Here is a 26780-nt window from a genome sequence, read left to right on the forward strand (position 1 = left end):
ACATTTCTGGGAACCACTCAGAGGTGTCGTGAGTGAGCACGGCGGAGCTCTAGTCCAGGCGGGCCGGCACAAGGAAGACGACGCAAAGATGACACACGCCAGAGCTGTTTAAACTTTACCCTCAACTTCCTTAGAACATTCCAGATAGTCTGCTGGGCATATGGCTAATCTTCTAATCATGGTTTAAGCAATGACGAGCACAACGCAATGCTGCAATCATATACAGAGACCAAAAATGTACCTTCCATGTTGAAATGAAAAGAGATACAACGTCTCGGCTGTGGAGCTTCTCTCTTCAGCCTGGAATAAACTTGACTTGTTCCTCTCCAGCCCTTGCGGGCTCCCCGCTTCAGATAAATGCAGGTTACGTACATTATCGGTCATGTCCATGATCAGGTGCATTTAATAATGCCAGGTGTTGACATTCTGACATAACGAAACTCTCAAATCGATTTCGGAGCGGTGTTGACGTACTGTAGTGAAAAAACACAACAGTTTTTTTTTGTCGACAAAGTAACCATTTACAAAAATAATAATTTCCTAAAAATCTCCCTCTCTTACGGCTAAATTAATAGAATATATCGTTTTTAGAATAATTTAAAACTTTGTAAAAAAATCTCGAATTGGAATAAACATGTATTACTTTGTATCAGAATCTTCCAATACGATTAAAATCGGAAGGCCACACCACTTCAAGGGTCGTAGAAGTTTTTTTCTGTTTCAATTATTTTACCCTAGGTCGCCATCAGGTGGCAGAACACCATCACTACAACTCATCGCCTTCCACACATCTCGGCATTTCAGACCTACCGGGACGCTACCACCAAAAAACATATGTATTTCATGTGTATCACTTAATTACGTGATAACTGTGATTTGACTGCATGGACAACCTTACATTGCACAATAACCTAAAGGCTACCAATTCTGCTAAACTGGACTTTTCTCTTTAGTAGTTCAGGTGGGGAGCTGCGTCAGCATGCGTAGGCTGCAAAGGAACGAGTAATAGGTTTATTCCCTGCTGAAAAAAAGAAGAAAGAGAACACAACGTTTCGGCTGTGGAGCCTTCTTCAGGTGTGAGAAAGACAGGCCACCGTTGTGTTTTCTTTCTTCTCTTTTCAGCATGAATAAACCTATCACTTGTTCCTTTCTCTGTAGTGTTCGCGCGTCTGTCCAACACGGCAGAATTGATTAAGATTAATTTTTGATTTGGGTTTACTCAGAATGAAGTGTTGCACTTCTTAGCTCACGTGAAGAGCATCGTTATCAGCACAAACACACTCAGGAGTTACAAAGCACGCTTGTAGCTCTGTAAAGAAAGGTTTACAACTTTTTAGTTGATTTTCTTTTATTGTCATACTTGTAGAAACCGAAGCAAAGTTTCAGAAACGGTAAAAGGAGGAGCACAGGTTTTCAGCGCTGATTTCAGTATTTTTCCCTTTAAATAAGGAAACGCTAAAGTTATGTTGGGCATGTAATTGCATTAGGTACAAAGCATCTCCAAATGGTATTTTACATTTAGCCAGACTCAGAAAGACATAAATTTGCCATTCAAAAATGTCCCTTTTTTCTTTGGAAATCCAAGTTCAACATTCACAACTAATATTTTTTCAAAACAGCTTTTAACTTCTACAATAATACAGACACCACAGAAACTAACCTTTATTTTAAGGAAAAGGAAGACAAAACTGAAATTTGAAAATCTGGAACATCCCCATTGAAAGCAAGCTGTTTATTTAATGTTTATGTTTATTTTAAACAAGGACTTACCATCAAATAGATGATGCTGGCATTTAGCAATGGGTTGTTTCTTTTAAAGGAAACAGGATATAAAGTTTGAGAAATGAAACTGGAGGGATTGATTTTCGGGTCAGTTTTAAATCACTTACAAGTCTTCCTTCTCCCTGTTAATGCAAACTTGAAAATATGAACAATATTTTTGTTTTTAACAAGCATGGCGAATAAACACACTCAGAGGTGCACATTTCTTCCCAGAATCAATCTCTCTACACTTGAAGTGATCAGCCCCGCTCTGAGGAACACAACTTCACTCCAGTCCTGACAAGTACTTTTCAGCTGGCAATACAGTGACACAAGATCTGAGTTCTTATCTAGATAATCCATTAGACCGTGAAACCCAAAGTGGACTCTAGACCAGGGCCTGACTCTGCAGAACTGTGTCCTGGCCTGAAGGAGGTCCAGCACAGTTGGACTCCAGCTTAAAGATGGCACCAGTCTGTCGCGAACGTACTGGTTCTTGAGCTGAACCGAGGAATTGGACCTCATGCGCAATTATCCTTCGACTTTATAACTAAAAACGCTTCTCATTCAATGCAGGAGTCTGGGAAGTCCTGTACTCCAGGATGGAGAGGTGCAGGATGTGGCATTATCTGGGAAGGGAAATGCTAACTGATTTCTACGCTACTTTCGGACTGTGAACAACATTATGCCAAGCTGGAGTTTTATAATGAGAAATAGAACAAGGCACTGTATAAGGTCCTTGCGTTGCACTGAAACACAAACACAAGCCACTCGGCATACACTCTTAATCCCTTACAATAGGGTTTGCAAAACTAATGAGCTAAGCCCCTCTCCACAAACACTTCCATCAAAAAACAAAAAACAACCTTACCCATTCCCTTGAATTACAAGATGCAGCAAGATTTTGCTTTAAGAGAAAATGCAATTTTATAATACAGGTAAGCTTTGTTTTCTGTAGGTTTGAAAGAGGGTATGAGATTGTGAGTTTGTCGTTTTATACGCCATTTTAAGTAAAACGTAACTTTTGAGATGAGGCAGTTTTAGATAAAGCATGGACGTGCCGTGCAACTTTGAAAAAACTAATGCTTAAAAAGGCTCGTTATGAACTTTTATCCTCTGATATGCTGCTCGTGATGTGACTTGGTATGCTTTGTAATAAAATCTGTTCGGTCAGTTCACAGAAACAGGAATAAGAAAGGGAATTTCTAGGCCTAAGAGATTCTCCAAGACACCTGCTTCTCACCACCACCAGCCTCTCCCTCTCCCGATGAATGAACATACTGCAGATGCTGCTTGTGATGTGTGAACTCAAAACTTAGGCTATTCTCAGCAGGGAGATAAGGATTAATTCGGTCCCCCTAGTGTCCTAGAGCAGCTATTAAACCACATTTCTCTTTCTTACTCCGCAAAAACACAAGATATTTCTTCTTCTTTACCCTATTTATAGATGGACAATCCATAAATAAATACTCTTTATTTTTTTAATTGTATCCCCAGTTATAAGTCTCATGGAAAAAAAAAAGGATGTCGAGCTTTATTCCAGAGAGGGATGGAGTTAAGGAAGCTGGAGGTGGGGTGGGTGTGTGTGTGTGTGTGTGTGTGTGTGTGTAGAGGAGCGTGTTTGTGAGTGACGATGTGGCAGAACAAGGCAATTGCAAAAAGCTGGTAAAAATAAGAATCTCAAAAGGCCTGTAACAATACCTTGAACGGTATTATGATAATGTAATTAAACAGATGAAACATGCCATTACCTCATTAAACACATGCAGGTTAAATACTAACTGGTCTTAACTGGCACTGAGGCTCTGGGAGGAAGGGAGAGGAATGCTCAAAGATGAGCAGAACCTCTGGGGGTAGGGGGCAGGGTGGGGATAACTAAATAGCGTAGTTAAATGTGTGGAAACCGGCACATTGTTCTATTTTTTCCCCAAAATACTTGTGGGGAAAAACTGGAACACTGCTGTAAGGTTACTGCACAAATTCCTGGAATGCAAGAGCCAGGGTGACCAGGAACCTGAAGAGGTGTCAAGAAAGCAGGCAGCAGCTGAGGCTTTCAAACTCACCAGCGCTTTCAACTCCAACCTGAGCCCCGGACAGGCCCGAGCTGCTTGGGCCGGGGGAACGAGCGGCTGCACTAACTCCAGAGGGCATCAGGGAACCTCTCAAGGCATGCTCTCAGGCACAACAACATCTCTGCGTCTGAAAGCGGGATGGTGTTCACATATATCTCACTGAAATGTCTTTAGAACAGTACTTTTCTGAAAAACAATTAAAAAAAAATCTATTTACAAGAGAATGTCTGCCATACACGGCTCCCTCAAGACGGCGAATGTTACAAGAAAGAGCTTAAAAGTTGTAACAGTGTAAATATATATATACACACTTTAAAAGATATTTCTGAGCCACATGACAGTTCTGAGACTAACTATTGCCCTGTGCAACATATTTTAAGGTGAAGCAACTGTATATGCTGGAAGCTTAACATGTACTTTAAACAATTTTATTTAAATTAAATAAGGCAGAAAGGAAAATCAGCAGTAATTATAAACCTTCATGTATGCATTCTCTTCACATGAATCTAAGCCCTCCTTCGGCAAGTCCATCATGGAAAGCTCTACAGCACAATTCCACTTTGATGTGAACACGCAAGCCACCTTACGGCTACTGTCATTCAAAGCTGAAATCTATTACATTAGAAATTATTTCTTGCCAAACGGGAAGACAGAAGCACACAGCAGTCATCGACCACATTATAGATTTTCAAAAGGCACATATACCTCTATGCACGCACTGTACTATGGTCGCAGGAGCAAGGACTATCTGAAACTCACTTTTGTAAGGAGGCTAGCTCTGTAAATATAAATAACACAGCGCTTCTACACCAACTCAGGGGACAATCCTACTCAGCAGGAGCTCACAGGACTGAAGCCTTTCTTAAGCCAGTTCATCCCCATAATGTTTCAGTATCCCAACAGAGGACCGTTCCACTTATTCAATTATCCAACACTTAAAGACTGGGAAACATTTCCACCTGCTCATGTTCTTTGAAAAAGGCATATCTATAGCAAAGCTGTGTGCAATGTAAGTACTGGACTCTGTAGGCCTATAACATTAACAATAAGCCTATAACATGCCAACAGGAGCATTAGTGAAGCAGCATGGGTTGAGTGTGAAATTCTTCCTGACCAGCATTTCACAATGAAAAGCACACATGTATGTTTTCTGGACACCAATGTACAGTTCTTGTCACAAAGACGAGAACAGAGAGGTTAGAAAAAGTATTATGACAACACAGTACTTTCAACCAAACATATTACATGAATGTACAACAACAATGAACAAAAGAACAGTTGCACATTTATTGTATAGGTATAATCACTACAGGATCAGCAACTGTCTCATAAAAAAGTTATCGTATAAAGTTGTCAACAGTAAATCTTGATTATATCTCTCCAAAATTCTGATGATGCTTTACAATTTAAGAGAAACCAAAAATTGTTCATGAAACCTATCCTTCACAGTATTAAGATACTAGTATATTTACTTGACAATTAAAAGTACAATATTGTTATAGGGTGTCTTTTCTGAGTTTTTCCAGTTTTCAGTACTGACTGAGTACTACTGATAATCATGTCAATAATTCAAAATACATCAAGGTATGAAAATTCCAAACGGATAAAAAACATTAAATACCTTAAGTGCATTTCAATAGTAATGGGCAGCATGCAATTATTTGTTATATGGTTTTACTCAGTCATTGCCAGATTTGTTTCTGTATCCATTCAAAAGGTCAGGCTGTAGTGAATATACAGAAGATTAATAACAAATGTCACACATGAGTGCCCTTTTCAGTCAGATGAATAAAAATCAATTAATCAATGCGAGCTGGTAATCTAACAGTTCCCGTAGTGACCTTAAACATCATCTTTAACCTTTTCCAAACAAGTGATATTTCACAATACAGTTAACTGTGAAGCATTGCAGTGCCTCTCATATAACCACTGCCAAGATGATACTGCGGGGGGGGGGGGAAATAACCAATTTTTACTTCCAAATAACACTATAATAATATTTAAACACTTTGTTAGCTTAATAATTATGACATTTTATAAATGCACTCTGATAAAATGTCAAGCTGGGGTGGGAATACATGTTGGCTCTTCCCAGCTGAGTGTGTGCAGCACGTCTGCCTCACTCAGACACACCTCTGCTGCTCGTGGGGCTCAGTAAGGCTGCAGAAGGGCTTGGAGACAGAAGCTGCAGAAGCAGGGGGAGAGAGCCCAGCTGGGGGAACTGCTCTTCTGAGCCTCAGCGAGCAGGACCCTCCGCGGACTGAGGTGGGACTGGGGAAACGTGCCACTTATCCTGGATGAGACACAGGGCCTTGTTGTCAATTACAGTCAAGGTTATCCAAACCTACGGTTCACGCTGTTGTCCAGCTGGAACCAGTCTAACAGCCGTTCCCAAGCCACTGCTCAGTTCGGCAGTGCCAAACGTGGACTCAAGCCCCCGAAGGATTACACAGTCACGTCCAAAACCTACAGCCTTCGCGTTCCGGAAAGCTGCAATTAACCACAGTCCCCAGCTGGCAGAGGCCGGCCTGGGTGAGGCCCGGAGGGAGGGAAGGAGGGAGGGAGGGAGGGAGGCAGGCGGACTCGAAAGACGCGAGCGACTGGCTAGGAGTGGGTACTGCTCGGGGGCGAAACGGACCAGGCTGGCTTTAGGGGGTGAGCTGCTCGTCCTCAATGTGCAGGCTGCTCGTGGGACACAGGAGGGGCTGGCTGGAGCTGTTGGTGCTTTGGCTCTTCAGGCTCTCCGTCGACTCAGACGAGCCTGCAGACAGACGGCAGTGCGACAACATTACAGGACAGCTGCTGGAGCGACGGTGGAACTGCAGGGACATGTACTGGGAGGGGCTGCAGTGGGCCAGTCCAAGACAAATTCAGCAAACTGGACTGAAAGCCGAGGAGGAGAGGACGGGGTCTCTAGTTATCACTGCCCAAGCGTAGCAGCAGCAGTGCTCAGAGATGTATTCGTTTTTTCCCCCGTCTACTCCTTCACAGGAATTTTAACTGGCTGTGCTTTACCTTCCAACAAATCTTGAGGAGGTGAAAGGAGAGGCGTCGTTTACAAGATGCAAAAAACAAAATCAAATTTAAAGGCAAAAACTGGTGTCTGAAGAGCAGTGTATTCCACGGATCAGTGGGTTATGCTTATAGTAGGGATGTTTCTACTACTACTTTCAGTGTCATAAACAAGAGCAATTTGACCTCAGATGCTTCAGGACTGATCTTCCTGAAGATCGACATCCGAATTAAGAAAAACAGAACTTTGGAAATACAGCAGCAGACACTTATCCTGGACAAGCCAGGGACTGGGTCTCCCGAGACAGCATGCTCTGAGAGACTCACTGAAGCAAAGCTAAGGACACACAGCACAGCTGCCCGAGAGCGAGACAGGTAAGGCAACATACCAGAGTTAATCCCCAATACCAACAGAGCAGGAGTCAGGACCTAGGGCTGCCAGAGAGAGGCGAGGAGCGAGGGGAAGGGTACAGGCAGGGGCGAGAGAGGGTTAGAGGACAGAGGAGAACAATGGCACACAGGTTAGAGGTGAGGCCCGGGGACTGAAAGCACGTGAGAAAATGTAAAAAGGAAATCCTACATATAAACACCTTCTGACTGTCAACAGTATATTCATTCAGGTGGCATCATCAAGGTCATTCATTCTCAGTGTGCAGACCTCGAGCCCAGGATAATAAGCTCTGTCCAGAGACTTAATTAAGGAACAGCACAGTATATTTACAACAACAATGACGTGAGAGGCCTGTTTTCTGAAGTATTAACAAGACAGGGAATTGTCCAAAGACGATCTATAATTAACCACTGGTATCAGAAACATGTCCGCACGTCAGTGTGCTAGACCTGAATTCCCTCCGCACTGAACACCACTGAAAAAGATGGTTTCCATTCTTGTTTTATACTAATACAATAAGGAAACACCTTTACTACTTGAATCAATACAGATGCAAACATGGCTTCCTTAGCATTATTATTCCCTATCTTATACTGCACAAGGGCAGGTCGCTCAGGAGCTCAGCCCCAGCTGAGGGGCAGTGCCCTGCCCTGCGCCCCAGGCCGTGCTCACCTGGCAGGGACAGCTCCACTGGAGGGTCGCTCTCCGTCTTGGTCAGGCTGCTGCGCTCGCTGCTGCAGTCCTGCAGGATCTCCCCCACGGAGCGCGGCCGCTCGTCTGCGAACGCACAGGGACAGAGGGAAGAGCTTGTACTGTGTGGTGCCATGAAACAGCCACTCGCTACTGTGGAGCTAAAAGAAAACGAAAATCTGCGCCCTATAAGAGTGACTGTGTTGAGAATGTCTATAGTGTTTCCTATACACTGTACTACTGTACAAGTAACTTCTACTGGAAAAGTACTGCTACCGAGAGGCAGGGTAGCTAGTTTTCACAAATAAAGCAGTATGTGCCTCTCACTACCTAACAACCATACGTACTGTCAGCGAGCCTGGATTTCTTTATGACAATTATGTTTCAGGAAAACATGAGGTCTCCACGTTTCAGAAACTTGGGCACAACTGTATTCAGGGTCGGCCTGGGCCCCCTCACCTTCATCGGGCGTGACAGACTCCGGAGCCTCTTCTGTCGCTGTGTGCTGCGGGGAACATGACAAACCCACGTGAAACGAAACAAGAGACGAGCCCGGGCAGGATTTTTTACACAATGACAAGAAGGGCACCGATACATTCAATGACAAATTCCCCAGCTCCCACACATGGGCTGATTTCAATACCATATACCCAAAGGTGTTCCTACGGAAATTCCAAGTCTTCGAAAAAGCAAAGAAAGAGAAGGTGAAACAAACAGGAGGGCGGTGTTGCTGGGCATTCTTCTGCGGTGAAAAGCCGCGGGGCTGGTTTTCCGGGGGCAGTCCAGGCTCACCTCCGTGGAAGCAGGGCTGCTGGAGAGCAGAGTGTGGGGCGGGGCGTCGGACACCTCGGACAGCTTCTCCTCGTCCTCCTCCTGGATGGGAGACGAGGGCGAGCGCAGAGTGCTGCGGGGACAGAGGGACGGGGTCACGTTTCCCATTCCCTGCCTCTCGCCCCAAGCACAGCTAGCCGCCACACAGGCCGGAGCCCGGGAGCAGTCAGCCTCATGAGGACAATCCAGACCACTGATGTGCAGCTCCTGCTAACAAGACTGTCACTCATGGAAAGATTTTGCACCCAAAACCTACTGTTTGTATTTCTGATGCAAAACAAGCACCTTTGGGAAAAGTGACTTTGAAGTAATACATCACAGTTACAAGCCTCTTATGCAAGGGATTTATTTTTTTGTATTCTTTTAGAATTATTACACCATGATAATATAGGTATCTATCACTTCATACACACTCCAATCACTATGACTGATTACTTTTCAGAAATGACTCCTCCGAATGTGCTGTTTGGTTCAAAGTGCAAACCCGTAAAGAAGTAAATTATAACTGGAGCACTGACGTTTTGTGTTGCTTTGGCTTTATTTAGACAGAAACCTTCACGATAAGGCAACAGTGATTAAAGTTAAAGATAAATAACACTGAATTATATACTGAGAGGACTGACAGCACGTGCATATTCCGAGCCAAAGATGCCCATTAAGTGACAACATTATGGGGCGTTAAACTGCGCAGCGGCTAGACGATTACTCATACACCGCGTGTCAGAGGTCACGCGGCCTGGGTATGTCTGCTTAACGTGGCAATGAAAACCATCACTAAGCCTGAGCTGCACACTGCAAGAATTTTGTACACAGGTACAGCAAACCCAGGGATGGGGGCCTGCAGCTCCTCCTCACAGCTATAAGGAGTAGTAAACAGTGAGGTCAGCCTAGTGCAGCTTGGGCGTCTGATCTCTCCCCAGAACCACTTGGCAATGGCAGTGGTGATAAATATAGGTCAGCTGTGAACTGAAAGCGCGCATGATGAAGAGTCGTCTGTTGGAGATTAAAATAACCTTCATGAACTCTACTAATAATATAACATTGTATTACACAGTACTGAGACACAGTCTGTACACATTGACAGGAAGACTAAAGAGAGATCCAAAGCTTTTGTGGTTTACAGCATTTCTCAAGACTGACAAAGCCAGATATCGATTCAAAGCGCTGTCAGTAAAAAGCCAAACCTGTCAGGAGATTTGCTGACTTTGCTCTTCTGGAGGCTGCTGTCCCCAGAACGATCCACTGAGCCAAGCGGCCGGCCAGACAGGGGCAGGGGGTCCCCCAGACCCCCCGAGAAATTGATCTCCTCATACAGGGGGGCTGAGGGGATCCCCGGGGACACGGAGCGCAAGCCATTCAGGGCTTCCAACAGGGAAATGGGCTCGAATCCGGGAGGTATGTTCTCCGAGTTCTCAAGGGGGGAAAAACAGAAGCAAAAACTGAAAACCTTTTGTTAAAACAAGCTCTTAAGCAACTACAAAAAACACCGGGCTTCTGAAGATGCCTTTGCACTCTGCAGTACAGTCACAAGGCTTTTTTGTCGATTCTAATACAGGCTAATCCTAAAATGATTAAATGAAAAAAAAAAACACTCCAGCCATCTAGATTATGGGGAGATTGGGACAGGAGCCAGTTCTCTTTATAGTCTGCAGAGCAGAGCTGTGCATTTAACTAGATAAAAAAGAAACCTTACTTTTCACTTCCAAACACCAAGCCTGAAAACAGAACCCCAGACCCTCCCTGTTTCCCCATGCCGTTTGGAGTTTTAACAAGAGCACGTCTTTGCAGGATTTCAACACGAAACAATACTAAAAAGTATGGACCTCAAAGTTTTTTTTTTATTGTGTTCTTGGAGGAAAAGTGCTTTAAAAGAGTCCTGCCAAATGTTTCTGAGTCCCGATCTCCTTACCACATGAAAGGTTTAGTCCATCTTCTCCTATCCGAGTGTGTGCGTGTCTCATTTCCTTAACAATTCAACCACATCCTCATTACTGATTATTAAAAGACATGGACTAAGTTTAAAGGAAGAAGTATTTTTTAAACAACGTAAATCAAAGGCACCTCATGATAAACATCCTGTAAATTAATTTTTACCGAACTGGTTATACTGCGGTGTGACTACTTCATTGGACTTAAATAAAATTTTTCTTACTCTACAAATAATTACACAGTAAAGTCTAACTGATTAATGACCATGACACATCAGAACAGAATTGCATGCTAATGTCTGTACGCCCCCTAGCATTAACATAACACAGACTGACTGCGATTACAAAAAGACTCTGAATCTGTGAAGAACATATATTTAAATGTTTTACTTTACTTGTTTAAATGTGTTTTACAAAGCTGCAATCCTGGATCACTTTACTTGATTTAGTGTCCATATCCTGCCTGAGAGTCTGATATATGTACAGGTCAGCAGTGTCCAACCTGGCCTGCACCCAGAGGGCAGCCAATGGGTAAATATCAATATTCCTCTGCATCCGACATACCGAATGCTCATCGTGGTCCATGGTTTGTGCCAGGACAGGACTGAAAGACACGGGGGAGAGAGTTCCAGGCTTCTTCCGGACAGCGCGGATCTGCAGCAGGGCTCGGAAAGCTGGGGGGAGAGGGGAAAAGACTTGGGATTAGTAAAGCAAGAAGGAAGACTCCTCCCTTTCAGATCACTCCGTAACTTCAGCCTGCAGTCTATCCATTTCTGCACAAATAGTAACAGCGCAGCTTCTGGCTTAATCTGTGTTCATCCATTTTTTCAGCCTATCTGCAATAAGTCATGAACATGTACTCTGTTGGTGAAACCACTGACCACTTTCCCTTTTAGTCTTATATAAACACAAATCTTAAGAGTTAAATCCTAACACAAACATTATAGAAAATGGCATTAAACAGTATGTCTAAATCTTAATGACCAAAGCATGTAGCCACACTCTTAAAATCAAACTTCCTATACTGGGAAAAATCCCAGGGCGTTTCTTGAAAAAGAGTAGGGGTGTATCCCCGGCGTCCTGGCCAAATTTCCCATTGGCCTTTACCGATCATGGCCTCCTAATAACCCCCCTCTCTGAACTGGCTTCATTACTCTGCTCTCCTCCCCACTGATAGCTGATGTGTGGTGAGCGTACTGGTGCACTATGGCTGCCGTCGGATCATCCAGGTGGGGCTGCACATTGGTGGTGGTGGAGGGGAGTCCCCATTACCTGTAAAGCGCTTTGAGTGGAGTGTCCAGAAAAGCGCTATATAAGTGTAAGCAATTATTATTATAATCAATCTGTATTTTCCACTGTGCGCTCTTCATCTCCTGTTAACACTCATTGCCCACCAGGTGTCTCTGTATTCACATGTTCACACCCTCCTTAAGCGGACTTGTTACCTGGCAATGAGGAAGTTAAAAAAAAACCACAGACATTTTTTTCCAAATCTGTAGCTTGAGGCAGCTGTCCTACATTAAGCAGAGAAGACAGGAAGGGGTGCACAGCGTACAGTGCTCACTGCTGCACCTAGAGGGGTGGAGAATCTTTCATTTAAACTTTAGCACAAACAGCAAGCAACCCCTGCTGAACAATACTGCAGCGCCACACTAAATTTAGAGACAACACCAAAGAGGGGCTGGCCTGACTAATGCTTGCTGTTTTCCTCGCAGCCTCCCCCCCCCCCCGTCGGGAGAAACTCACGCAGCCGGCAGATGGGGCAGTTGTTGGCCTGGTACCGCAGCGTGTCGGCGCAGGAGTTGCAGAGGCACAGGTGTCGGCAGGGCAGGATAAGGGTGTCCCGCAGGTCCGACAGGCACACCACACACTCGTTACTGTTGTCGCTGTTCTCGTCATCCGAGGGCTGTCAGGCAGAGGTCAGTTTACACGCAGCTGGGACACATCCCTACAGGCTCTCGGTGGGCCGGAGCAGTGGCTCTGCGGCTAAGGATCTGCACCTCTGGCTGGAGGGTTGCTGGTTCGAATCCTGCAGCAGAGGAATCCTACTCCGTTGGGCCCCTGAGCAAGGCCCTTAACCCCAGCTGCTCCAGGGGCGCCGTATAAATGTCTGACCCTGCGCTCTGACCCCCAGCTTCTCTTCCTGTCTGTGTGTCTCATGGAGAGCAAGTTGGGGTATGCGAAAAGACACATTCCTAATGCAAGAAATTGTATATGGCCAATCAAGTGATCTGATCTGATTTGACAGGCTCTCCCACTACAGACTGGGGATGACGATCTGGAAGAAACCTGCCACTTCTCTGCTCTCTCCCTGAAACAGCTGTCCTATAGCCAGAAAGTGCAATCCTTTTACAGTGCCAGGCAGACAATGGCCAAGTCTTCTGAATGTGGACAGTGTTGGCATAAACTTGCGCAAGAAAATAAATGAAAAACTGAACTGTTTAACTAATAAATATGCTTGCAAACATGCAGCTGACTTTTACAACCAAGAAATTACACATCTTTCACCCGCGCTGACATGGACAGCTGTGTCACAGCCTCTACAACCTGGTCAAAGTAATAAAGTGAAGCTTTATTATGAAAAGGACAAAGTGAGTTTGTATTTTAAGGAAGGGGCAGGGGGGAGTTTAAAATGTTATTTTAAGGATGAAACATTGGGATTATAAGGGCTCATCCCCACCTTTGTCTCCTGGTTGTTCTTGTTTTCAATGCCATAGATCTCCTGAAGGAGGTAGCTCACACGGTCCACCTGGGGCATAAAATTACAGCTCAGCTCCGGGGAAGAGAAGGAATATGTCGATGACGCAATGGCACACCTATCTGATGACGTGAGTTAGGGGTAGGACAGTCGTATGGGGAGAAACACTGTGAGAAATAAGAGTGCCAACAGCAAGAGTCTGTTCACAAGGGCCTTAAAGAGACATTATCAGCCACAGAAACAAAAGAATTCAAGACCGGAACCCCACCAACCTCCAAGCACATAAAATGCCCAGAATAATGTGAAATACGCACAGAAAGAAGCGAAGGTTTCACCAGTCAATGGCTCTGTTATGCTGTGAATGCAGTGTAAAAAGATCTTTTTAAGCCATTTCAAAACACTGCAGACAGCACAACCTAAAATGTGTGCAGGTTTTCAGCACCCTCTGTCATGATGGTCTGTAGCAATTCTGATGGTTCCAGAGGCTCTCTGGTTTACTGATTAACAAGAGACATTCTTTTGATAAGAGTCTGGAAAGTCTCAGCTCCATTTATCTTCCCATCTTGGACACACTAGCTGACTTAACGGCACCATGTGACAAGACAGAAAGAGCCACAGGCAAACAGAATGACATTCCAATGGCAAATGTGCGGTTTTCATTATTAGCATGGTAATAACATGTGACAGTTCCTTGATATTTCAAAATTAGATTGCCTTAACTCTTTCACAGCGCTGTGTAGAAAGCATCTGACACAAATCCTGACACAATATCCGTGAATGTATACATATATAAGATACTCTCAGAAACAAATAAATTACTTACAATTTGCTTCTGCTTTAGAGGCTTCACTGAAAAACTGCCATCGACATGCTGCAGACAAAAAAAGAAAGAAAGAAAACAGTAAATTATTTTTACTATTTTGGTTATTTCAAACATACTGCCTAGACTATGGGTGTGGAGCACTTCAGTCCTGGGGGGCTGGTGTATGTACAGGGGGGCATTCCAACTCGGCTCTGAAGGAGTTAAACCTGCTGATCGCTGCCTTATCTGGACCAGTGCAGCAGTTTTTCCCAGCTTCCTTCTCCTTCTCCTGGCCGAAAGGAACTTGAACTTTTAAAGTTTAAGGAAGAAAATAGTGGTGTACTGAGCTCAACATCCACAAGAGTCTATTAGACTAAGATCGAATGTGTGCGGTCATTATGGGCCCGAATTTTCAAAAAAGAGAATTTTAGAAACATAAGCGGCTTCTGCCACAACCTCACCACATGGATACTTACCTCTCTACCAATTACCACATCAAAAAGAAACCTCCCGTGTTTGTTCATTAAGAGCTTTTAAATCCATTTTTTTCTCCTTTTATGTCCTGCAGTTTGAAACCAGATGCTGCCAGCCTGGTGGGTCTCACAATGACGGACCCCTCAGATCAGAGAGCAAAGCCACCTGGAGGAGTGGCGTGGATGTCACCGGGAGCACTGCACGCCACCGCCAGCAGGGGCCGCTGTTGCACAGCATGCTGAAGGTGCTGGCTACCCACCCCAGGTGGTACTGGACATCCGAGTCCCACTAACTTGGCCACAAGTGCTGTGATCCAGACGTACACCAGAGACGTCTGGTGAAAAAGGAATTATTTATGGTGCGAACCATAAAAGCTCAAGGTTCCACAAGAATTTAGCCCTGAGAACACGCTAAATTTCAAATACAGGTTGATATTCTATTGTTCGATACAAATATAATTGTTGTCAATGTCTGATTCTGCCTACATTCTGCAATGTCAGAAGCATCAATACAACCAAATAACAGAAAATAAACGATAGCTAATAGCATGGCTCCACATGGCTGCAAAGAAATTTAATATCTCCCAGGATCGCTTTAATAAATACAATTTCAAAATAAAATCAAATGGATTATCGTTTCTGAAAGTCTCTCAGCGGCCATTAGACATAATACAGCCTCTCTCATAACAAGTAATGGCTTTCACAGCAAGGAAACCCTTACTGTTTGCTTAATGGGTTTTAAAAGACTAAGCATTCCTGTGGGGAAAAGAGGAAAGGAATTCACACCCCTCTAATTGAAACAGACTCTGCCAACAACGGCTGCAGGTCCCAAGAATAGGTTGCTTATCATAAGTCTGATTTATTTCCAACTGGCAAAATTCTTACCGCAGGATTTCTCAAAGGTTAGAGACGTTTCCTAAAACAATTATTTTATTGTAGCTCTTGTCACTGGAGGGGGCTGCTTTGAATTACTTGTAAATAAATCTAAGCACTGAATAGTGAACAAAGACATCCGTCTTCCAGTGGCAGTCTGAGGTTCCACCAGTACAGCCCAGTCTTGGCAATTTCAGTATCCATTCATCCCTTTATTATGGATGGAATGCATTTTTAACCCTCTTATTATTAGCATACATGTCTTGCATATATGTTACCATGCGAAAAAGAAGCCAATCCCATTGAAATAAAAGCAGCATAAAAAAGTGTTTTTGACATTTGAAAACTACTAAAAAACGAAACAAAAAATTTTAAAAAGTCAAAAAGAAAAAATTCAGACGCATTCTGTATATTTCCAGGAAGGGCAAAACAAAATATTTTTATGTGTCGAAATACTCTATATACACTTTCAATCCTTGTGAAATACAGTGGATGAACTGTTTAATGTTCTCTAGATTATCATGATTTACATAGCGACATGATGACTCATCAGGAAACCAAATGAAAATTCATCCTTAAAACTTCAGAAGCCTTACTTACTCTTTCAAAGGCAGCCAAGAGGACATGTGCATGCCCCATGATCTCTGCAATGAAAGGGAGAAGGTTATTAATTACTCTTTACCTTGTTAATGGGTCACTATCTTTAACTGTTGCGGACCTCTGCTTCCTAAAGTAAGGGGTTCGTTATCAGTCGTGATAAAAGTCTGCATGGGTGCCTCAACTGATAGTGGTGCTCATCCAAACACAGGTCATGCTCCATGCCCCAGGCAATGTGGGTTCGAGAAGATCAGGTCACTGGAGGTCTGTGACTGGGATTCCACAAGCTGAGGCAGGCTGGGGATCAGCCTCTGTGAGCTGCCCACATCCCAGCAGCTGCAGGGTCGCGGTGCTGTCAGTCAGGGACAGTGTGCTCCTGTTATTGGTGCTGAGCGATCAGTGACATGAATGGCTCAGAGGTGGGCAAGTCAGAAAAGCCATTCTGCCCATGTGAGGCTGCAAGGTAGCTCTGACCAGAAACTTGAAAGCATGAGACTGGCAACTCCAGAGAGTGTGGGGATATAACACAATCCTAGCATTCAACAAAACTATCAGAGAGAGGATGTGGCCCAATGCACAGAAGAGCTCGGAACTCTTAACTCTACCTACCATCTCCTTCATCTACCACTGCCTGGATCACCATGGGGAAGATCCCTCTGTCTAGATCAAAGTTGAGCTGGAATAAAATTTAAAAAAACAAACAGATCTGTGTTAAAAGGATGCTTAAATGTTGAAAACCTTTTTAATGTTTTTAGTAATCAATAAAACACATTTTTTAGTTTTAGTATGTCCTTGAAACAATTTGAGAATTTATATTCTACCTGAAGAAGGAAGAATTTACAAAGTAAAGGACCTTACAAGTAGTGTACTATAGTTCTGAAATAAAAATGTGAAACTTCATGGAGTTCAGACGCAGATGGTAACTGGATTCTTTCTTCAAGCCAATTAAAATGAAGAGTCCACAAGTGCCTCAGAGTCATTTCTTAAATGCTAAATCTAAGGTTGACTACTAGATACCTAATTATCATCAGATGCTGAAGAGTTCTGCTGCTATCAAACTCAACTATATCCTACTTGAGGCTGGATGATTTAATCTATAAACATCAACAATGGGACCATCTAAAGTCAAGAAAGCTTAGAAAAACCTAGAATTAATTGAGCCTAGATGAACTACACATTCATCTCACTAAATTATTTTTGCACAGAAATAAATGTCTCAATCACAACATTTATATTGTGACATTTGCTGTTTCATTGCAGTTTATAATCTACATTCAAGGCAGAAAAGTGCTATAATCAAAAGCGCCGCATTCACAATACAAGTATCGACTGGACAGGCAAGTGCTGAACAGATGTCACTGGTACCTAAAACACCTAATCAAACCACAGTTCACTTCTGAAAATCCATATGAAAGCACTTGATTTAAATGAACAGAAATGATATAAATTACAGGAGCACCACTTCTAATCAGCATGCACCCGACGCGATGAATTCTGGGAACGAATAGTGATTGCGTTCCTGATAACATCCCCCTCACACCTTTTGTTTTCACCCTACAAACCTGAGCTTTTTATCTCTTTCTATGCAGCCTGAATAATTATCACTTCAAGCATCTCTTCCTTCAGTCCCATCGTCCAGCAGGCCCTCCATAGATAATGCCAATTAGTGTTCTGTGGCGGAGTGCCCAGAATTTCAATTACTACACAAACAATCAGTAGATGTATGCATCTATAGTACAGGCCAGATTTGTTTTTAATAACTCCAGTGTTTTCAGTAAGTAAAATAACTAGATGGTTATTAACAGATACTTTGCATCTTGAATACGACGGGATTACCTTTACCAGGACTCTTGAAAGGTACACTCCGAGAAACTGATGGCATCGGAACCACAAACTGTCCTTTTAGCTCTACACCCTTAACTGTCTAAGCTTCTCAAGTGGATGTGTAACTGTGTAACAGAAAATATGCTCCACAGAAACCGGACAAACACAAACGGGGCATTAGAGGAGCTTTGCACCACATAAAGCAATATTCAGGCTATTTAGTGTAAAAGTCTACAGTGATTTGCTTTAAATCTATCAGTAGGTGTAGTTAGCGCATTTTGGTAATGATTTATTGGAAAGGGTTTGCCCTTCCCCTAGTATAGCAACCAGCTCCAGACACAACAGTCCTCTGCTGTTAATCCAGTGGGGGGCGCTGCCGGACTGTGTTAACTTCTACTGAGAAAAAAAACGCAAGAGTTGCTTTGAAGAATCCCACTTTTTTCTGAAGGAGACCCTTCAGTTAAGTTCAGATTCACTGAGTCTCACAAAGAAGGGGGGGGTTGAGGGTCACCCCCTGCTAGACAAGCACTCACCTCCTCTTCCTTCCACTCGGAGAAATCGATCTTGAAGGAGGGCAGGGAGAACTGCTGGCTCACCCCTCTCTTGTAGTGAACTGTTTCAGAGACCATGCCAGGGGTCTTGGGGTTGTACCTTCAAACAGCAGGGAGGCAGAACGGGGATGGTGTTTTATAACTGGCGTTTTTATATTACTCCACAGGTAACAGGAGCTCTGTCTATTTCACACCTGTGTGCTCCTGCCAGCCTGCCACGTTCGCCTCATGCAGACTGGCTGCAGCGCTTCTTGGCAGCTGAAGTCTCATGGTGTGAAGGAATGTAAGCAATGCTAATGAAAACCACCGCACTTCAAGCATAACGCACACGGAGAAGAACATCTAGAGAAATATTAAAATGCTTAGTGTATGAGGCCATATAAACGTGCCCTTACAGTTAAAACTACAGGATTATCCTTCTACTTCCGTTTAGACACCAGAACTTCACAAAGGACTTGCCAGCTCTAACAGAAGGGCGTAATGCAGCACACAGGTGAAGCACAGCCTGCGTATCCATGGAGACTGGCAGTTGCTAGGGGCTAGAGATTTATTTTTTTCCCTCGTCTGGCTGCGTGACTGTGGCAGCTCAGTGGCTTCAAGTTATGTCAACATTAAAAACCTAGTGAGACCTTTGTGTATTTTAAACAGGCGTAAAAAAAAAAACCTGCTCAATGTCTGCAACATCCCTCAAACAATGCAACTTACATTGCATTATTTTTTGCACCTAATATGTACTAGTGGAGCTATTCTCTAATTTGAGAGCTTGCAAGCTTGTTTTAACAACTTTCTAGTACTGTATTTACAGTCGTTTCTCACTAGAGTCGTTGGGCTACTACGTTCCGACTGACCAAACAGAAGAGTTTTGAATAATTTACCAAGGGAAAAACAGCCCCTAGGCTAGTTACACTGTTCATAACACATTGAGCAATGCGCTGCTGCACATCTGCTGCACGGCTGAGCAGTTCACTCCACTAAGGCGTCACCCTGTGTGTCCTGTAGCCCACTGCTTCCCCACCCTGGAGTGTTAACTGGGCCTCACGCTGCCATGCCGTTGGAGAACTCTTCATAGGCCTGGCAATACAGCGTTATGGCCACACGGGCGTCGGCGTCGAAAGTGAACTCCACGCCGTAAAGCACTCTGGGCTTGCCTCCCTCCTCCGTGGGGCTGTCCGAGTCGTCCTTGTACCTGCAACACAGCAGACACCTCCCCCCCTCAGCACTCAGGACCGCTCACAGTCTGCAACACCCTAGAGAAACTGCTTTCTGCAAACTGAATGCTTTGAAGGCTGTCCACGTCTCCGGCCCAGGTAGGTTCCCTCTAGGGACGAAGGGGTTCAAGTGTCCATAAGTGGCACGGGCACAAGATTTGTCCGTCTCAGTCTGGAACTTCTCCACGTACGTTTCCAACTAGGAAAGCAACGTCACACTTCTCTGCCTATCTATTCTCCCATAACGACAGCCGAGCAACACCATGCTGGGTTCTACACTTCAGTGGTGGAAGATGTGGTGTTCTGGGATGAAAAGTGTGCAACCAATGCCATTTATTATTAAAACTTGTTTCATTTGTTCCTAGGCCGTATGCAGCACAAGGGGCTGGTCATTTAACAGGGGATATAAGTTGCTATCAAAGCCACAAAAAAAATGAGGCATTACAGCAACCCAATGGTAAATCTGCACTTCTAAAACTCAGCTAGGGCTCAGTGCATCCACACGGGAAGTCGCTGACCACTCACCTGACCAAACGAAGAGAATCCTTCCTGATGTTGACCAAACTCCTTAAGGTCTTGACAGCCTCATGGGGTGCTGGCGTCACATAGGGAAACTGAACAAAGCACAACACACACTGCATTCAGGCTCTCAACGCAGCCCTGTGTTGAGGAGGAACGTGTCCTACATGTACCTAAGGTATCTGCGCTGAACTAGCAACCCTCTTTCACGCTAATTCAGTTCCTTTGCCCCTCCAGTTGCGAAGAGATCATTGAGCGATCAAAAGAGCACGTATTTAAGAAATGATGCAGAGCAGCCTTTGAAAATCTCCATGCACCAATCATCTGTCTGGACGCAAGTGCTGAAGTAACAAGGTGGAGGTGAGGCAGGTGGAGCTGAAACCCTGGTGTGGATGCGCAGGGAGCACACACAGCAGCCCCCTCACTGGAAGCTGCACACACCGTGGCAACAGTACTTCCCCAGCTGTGCGAATCCTGCAGTCTGTGGCTGAAAGAATTCACGATCCTGCACAACTAACATATTCTTGAGGGACACACAAAAAAATGTTAAGACAGCATAAGGAGATGCCAGTTTGAGAGAGAAACTTCTGGAGTTGATTTCTAAAAAAGACGAGACTCCAAGAGAGTAGGACTTGAAAATACCTATTACACCTATTGATCACTTAGTGAAACTGAAGATTGCTTTCTTCCTTATGAACAGCAGCAGACTTAACAGTTGCAGAAAAAGGCAGCGTCACTTGTCAGGATTACCTAACCTCTGTCGGAGCTTCACATCAGTGACTGAGCAAACGGGCACTGCTTCAGTGTCAACTTACCTGCACAGGCCTGTTACCCAGGAAATTCAGATCCATATTCTCCCCAAACAGGTAGCCCTCCGGGTGTGGAGTGTCAAACTTCTCCCCTCCCATGAAGAAGTGGCTGGCAAAGTAGTTCCCTGCAAATGAGAGGTGACCCACTTAGAGCCATACGAAACCAAGTGGTAACAGTATCCAGAAAAGGTTAGGCATACGTGAGAAGGAAGACTCTGTTACACATGTGTCTCCAACCCTGCTCCTAGAGAGCTCCAGCCCACGTAGCCTTACTGCAATCCACCTGTTTTCAAAGACTGAAAGTTATTGATCATTAAGGAGGTAATCAGTTCAACTACAGAAGACGTGATCCTGAGGGCTGTGTTAATCTTTATATTTGTGTGCCAGACATTTAACAACTCCCCTGTTTAGCAGATTAAAAACAAACTGTGCCATGTATTTATAGTCCAACAAACAGTTCTGAAAAACACAGCCCGAAATATTCACAGCATCACTCCTTCCTTCTGAAATCACCTTCAAAACTCAGCTCCGGCTCTCCCTGTGCTGTACTAGGAACAATAATTGTAAAAGTCATAGATAACTGTAGCACAGTACTTGTGATAGTAACAACATTCTTTGTCTTCGGGAATGTACAGAATATAAAAGCCTAAAAACTCCCTTTTCACACACGAGGATGACGTCTCAGTGGAAGTGATGCGACAATGATTCCTCACAAGCAGAGTGCAGTACAAACAGACTGAGAGTGGCACACACACTCACAAATGAACTCACAAATTACACTGCACAATTCAAGAGTATGGCAGGTATCCAGCACTGAGCAGCAAGGGAGTAATATCAGGGCTACGGCGTCCTTGAAAATCTAATGGACTGAGTGATTATATACGGATTGTGCCTTATGTGTCTAGCCATCGGCAATTTATTCTTCCTAGAAATTTCAGAGCCTTTTTTGCCTTGTTTTCAGTAAGAAGGGAAGACAGCACTAGGACTGACTGAATCCAATTTTTTTTTCCAGAAGAAGAAAAATATTTTTTAAAGCACATACTCCATTATTAAGCCACGTCCACATCATGTGCAGCATTCAAAACAGCTGCTGTGGCTTCAGTTGCGTTGGAAATCTCTCATAGATGGCTAATAACAAGAGTCTTGCACTTACAGACCACAGCAGAGAGCTATAATGAAACAGGCTCATCATAGCTGGTTTCTGACATCATCTTCCCCATTCAGACAGGCAGTTTACAGCTGGAGGGGTAAGATCAAGGACTCATTGCAAAACTACACTTTGTCTTGCATGAGCTCGCAATCAAAGATGGTGCAATTTTACAGTCAGGCATCTCTCAAAGAAAGGAAGATGCCAGCCCAGCGGCCGAAACCCGAGCAGTTCTTCGGAAACATGGGAGCCAGCAAACGTACTTAATTGCTCAAGAAGCAGCAGTGTTACCACCCTGTAGCGTGTTCTCCCCAGATCTCAGATGCTAAGCCCTGGTCAATACTGGGATGGAAGACATCCAAGGAAAACCATGTTACAGCTGTAAGGCTGTAACGGTACTGGTGGACCAGTAGGTGGCGTGCTTCCCTCTGGTCCTGAACTGAATTCCCAAACTAATGCCCACGTATGGGGGGATTCAGTCAGGGGACTGAGAGGCTGAACCGAGGGCCCCACAGCATGGTCATTAAAGATGCTGCAGCAGTGCTCATAACAGTGAGCATGTTAAGCCTGTTCCAGCTAAACTCCACTCAGCAGCCCAGATGGGTGCTGCTGACATGTAAAGTACATTGATGCCCACCAGGATGAAAAGCGATATATAAATGCAAGGAAATACTGTTAATAAACTGTGCTCATCCCTGACAGCGTCTAAAGTGATGACACATTTTAGGGTAATTTCTTTCACGATTTAACAACATCTCCTGTGTTGGAGAAACACACTAGGAAATGCCAGACAGAAACGTCATGGGGGATCTTTCAAAATTTCCATTACAGTATACTGTGTGGACAGCATTGTGCAGTAAATGGCACAGAGACCATGGAAATATAAGGGGATTGCTTTTCAACTGCACCTAGATTGCCTCCACTGCTTTCAGAACAGCTCCAGGGCCCAAAACAACAAAAAGAGCTTAATTACCCCATCTGCTCAGATCAGAATTTAAACCCAAATCTACAGACAAGGGTTTTCCCAGGAAAACGCCAATTCCAAAACTGTATCTTAAAGTCACTCACATCAGCCCACGCCTGCCAAGCCCAAGGGGTGAAACTGCTGCCACCTTTTCTCCCCTCATCCCATCCACAGGCCCTGACACACAACCACATCCTAACTTTTCACAGCAGCAGCAGCAGCAGCAGCAGCACTCGGGGCCAGCGAAGAAAATTCAGCATCCTCGATCTCCTCATAATCGTCCCCGTTTCGCCATGATGGATAGATAAATAATACTTTATTAATCCCGTAGGGAAATTGATGATGGTGGCGCCTGTAGGTTTAAAACCTGCGACTCTCTGGCGGCTCTGCCCGGCCTCCGCGGTTCTGCTCCCTGCCTGGCTCAGACGGGCGCGGAACGACTTTCCTTTTTCCCTCCCAGCTCCGACACCAAACAGGAACGAGCCGGAGGTGCCCCAGCCGGTTGACGGGAACCGAAAGAGCTCCACCACACGCATTGAGCCCAAGGTCACGTCCCCTGCGCAGGTGGGACACAACCCCAGGCTGTCAGTGTGCAGCGCTCTCCGCGCCGCCCCCCCCCCCCCGGCTAAGATCAGTCCAGCATGGGGGGGGGGTCAAGCTCCATCACTCCACTGTGCTTTGCCTGCTGGTGCTCTCGCAGGCCAGCGGGCAGGGCAGCGTGTCTTGGTGCAAGCCTGTGGATTTCACTGGATTGCAAACCCATTTTTTTTTACAAACCAGATCTACCCCCTGTCTCGTTCTCCCTTTTGATACAGTCTCCCGTGCGACAGAACAAAAAACTGCCACATCCCTGCTACTGCACGGTACGCGGTGGAGATTCTGGACATGGGTTTTATTACTGTCCTGCTATGCGTGCCTCATGGCCTTCCAGCCGACCCAAGTCACGTCCTGATCGACCTGTGTCACTCCATCACGCTGTGGGACAAGCAAGGGCAGCACCTTCACAAGCACATGAAGCCATCAGCTCCTGCTCGCAGGCGACTCCCGTCGTCATGACAGCAGCTGATGGCACCAGCAATCCTCGCTGGGAAAGCAGGTGTTTTTAGCCCAAACTGATTGCGTCACCGGCGCCCATGCAACACTTCAGTTATACACACAACATGAAATGAGTGATGAAATATCAAAAAACTCTTTACAACAAAACTTTATACCGTGCAACACTCCATTTAAAATAAAAGACCATCTTGCATCCACGCTGTCCTTCCCATACATCACCCAACCAATCTCACGAGCACTTCACAAACCATTCTTAAACGACCGCTAAGTCAACACACAAAAAAATCCTGTGTGCTGGTGTGATTTTCATTTTGCACCGATACAAATACGTGATTTATTTCTACTTTAATGGCATTGCTCAGGTCATCAATAACGCGTAGGGTGCCGTAAATGCCAGCAGACGAAAACTTTGACCCGATTCTCCCGGGGACGCCTTCCTGTTTGTACACAAAGCCTTAGACTCCTGGGTCGGCATGCAAGGGCATTTCTGACAACACACTCAGTGGCCAGGGGTTGGCATGAATGAAACAGGGTCCTTACCGGTCTTGGGAGGGTATCTGTAGGCGGAATTAGCTTGGATGTCAATGTCTTCAACCCCCGCGATTCTCCGGCTAAGTATCGACCCCATGCTTCTCGCACGACCTCACAAGCGGTAAAAACACAGGCAGCAGCGGTATAAAAGACAACGAGACGCGGGTCGCTTCAGGGCTGAACGCTGTTCTGCGATTTAAGGAAAACGGCGGCGACTACGACAACGATCTCAGACGGAGAGAAATCCGTCGGACATGATGGAGAATTACAAGATTTCCTGGGGATCGGCGATTAATCCTTTTTTTTTTTACCAATTCTCTCATGAGGCACAGCGATATTTCCTCAGTTACATTTATAGTCCCACGACGTCAGAGGTTCATCCGGAAAAACACACAAGTCCGAAGACACGAACGGAGACGGGAGAGAAACGGGACTGTTGTTTTTTTTTTCCGTCCCAGCAACAGGGTGTCGCGCGACATACGCGAACTCTCCCACAGCATCGCGCGGCACGGGCAAGGGATTGTGGGTCTTGTAGTTTTCGGAAAGAGGCCGCCGCGCTCTCGTCCATACCTGTAACGTGCCAGGGAAACTACAACACTACTCAACTACGAGCGAGGAGAAGGAAAGGAGTGGATGTCGTGTCGTCGACATTCACTCGCTGCCTTTATGAGCGAATTAACACGATCATATTCGCGCTTAGCCGCTGTGATTCCTTCTTAACTTAGCTAGCTGTGTAAATAGGTATGAAAAAACACTGTTCTGTGACTACATATGTTCACAAAAGGGTTGCAAATAAATAAGGGACAAGTAAAGGTTTATTCCATGCTTCTCTGGGCGTTCTGAAGAAGGCTCCACAGTTGAAACGTTGTGTCTCTTCTCTTTCCAGCGGGGAATAAACCTGTACCTGTTCCTTTGCGGCCTGCGCATGCTGACGCAGCTCCCGACTCGTTAAGAAATAAGTTGTCAAATGAAAAACGATTCATACGAGTTTAGAGAAAAGTATATGCATGGGAAATGCTGCTTAACCGTGGCCAGAGGAAGCGCAGTGGTTAGGCATCCCCGTGCACGGTTGTGGTCCTGGGTTCAATTCCTATCCGCGTGGGTTTCCTCCCACAGTCCAAAGACACGCTGGCAGGTTAACTGGCACGGTTAAAAAAAAACCCAGCTGGCCCTGGTGTGTACGTCTGTGCCTGTCTGTCCTGCGACGGGCTGGCGTCCTGCCCAGGATGTATCCCACCTTACCGGGACAGACTCCGGTTCCCCCTGAACCGAACTGGATCAAAAAGCTTAGCAAACTGATGGGTGGACGGAATTGTACAATATGCGAAGTTACAACCGTGTATTTGTTGACATATACAAAAAAAAAACTGACTGCAATGTTTTGTTACGTGGCTATGACTATGTTGATAGTGAGGAGTGTATTGTTCTCTTTGCAAAATACCAGCGTATATTTTAATAAAAACAGTAACCAGCTCTTCAGAAATAATGCTGCTAATGCTGTGAAAAAGACTGTTAGGTTTGGTTTGTAGTCCCAGGAACAAACAGTGTTGTCTTTCAGGCCTCAAAGAGGAATCGAGGAATAAAACTAACCACACAGGATAGCGTACACACGGGAAGAAACCGACATATTTTCATCGGCAAACTCCGAGAATTTACTCATTTAAAAAAAGAAAAACAGTCTTGCATTTGCCATTCGGCCATAGGAGGACGCCCGTCCGGCCGATTGGCACGGAGGTCAAGCGTGTCCTAACAAACTGGCGCAGACCCCTTACTCCCGGCCACAACACCGGCCTTACACAGCGCTCCTCAGCTGACGGCTCCTGGCCCCGCCCCCGCTCGCTTTTCATTGGCGCTCAGAGGTTTGTTGGCCTAATATGGTAAGATAGTGACACAAAGCGCCCAGGAATTGGACGGGAGCGGCCGTCATTCACAAAAAAAAACACATTTTTTTGCTTTCTAGAATTTTACAAACAAAGCGTGTGGTGCCGGGATTTGTAGTCCAAAATGCAAACAATAACACAAGGGGGGCGAGGAGATCCGCAC

The 26780-nt window shown here is 45.0% G+C and overlaps 1 protein-coding gene across 2 annotated transcripts; it reads right to left on the reverse strand.

Moving 5' to 3' along the window:
* Positions 1-1330: 1330 nt before the first annotated feature.
* On the reverse strand, positions 1331-25242 carry LOC148818349 (putative E3 ubiquitin-protein ligase MGRN1). Of its 2 annotated transcripts, none has more exons than XM_088936673.1 (16): positions 24747-25242; positions 21046-21164; positions 20237-20325; positions 19543-19689; positions 18486-18603; positions 16738-16804; positions 16132-16175; positions 14207-14254; positions 13366-13434; positions 12432-12591; positions 11250-11359; positions 9942-10168; positions 8719-8830; positions 8386-8431; positions 7909-8013; positions 1331-6594 (listed from the first exon to the last, which is right to left on the reverse strand). In XM_088936673.1, exons 1-16 carry the CDS (start codon positions 24832-24834, stop codon positions 6482-6484), a joined length of 1662 nt encoding a protein of 553 aa, XP_088792799.1. In that variant the 5' UTR covers positions 24835-25242; the 3' UTR covers positions 1331-6481. The 2 variants fall into 2 exon arrangements, with proteins under 2 accessions (XP_088792799.1, XP_088792800.1); XM_088936674.1 differs by having other exon boundaries at positions 3765-3960.
* Between the last annotated feature and the right edge of the window lie 1538 nt (positions 25243-26780).

This window comes from Atractosteus spatula, chromosome 18 (genome assembly GCF_055471065.1).
Source record: "Atractosteus spatula isolate fAtrSpa1 chromosome 18, fAtrSpa1.hap1, whole genome shotgun sequence".
NCBI classification, from domain to species: domain Eukaryota; kingdom Metazoa; phylum Chordata; class Actinopteri; order Semionotiformes; family Lepisosteidae; genus Atractosteus; species Atractosteus spatula.

Excerpts from the sequence above, each read along its gene's own strand:
- LOC148818349 (XM_088936673.1), bottom strand. The coding sequence starts at position 24,834 with ATGGGGTCGATACTTAGCCGGAGAATCGCGGGGGTTGAAGACATTGAC. Across the intron at positions 21,165-24,746 it reads CAGATACCCTCCCAAGACCG|GGAACTACTTTGCCAGCCAC; the intron begins GTAAGGACCCTG and ends TCTCATTTGCAG. Across the intron at positions 10,169-11,249 it reads TGGACCACGATGAGCATTCG|AACTCGGAGAACATACCTCC; the intron begins GTATGTCGGATG and ends TCCCCCCTTGAG.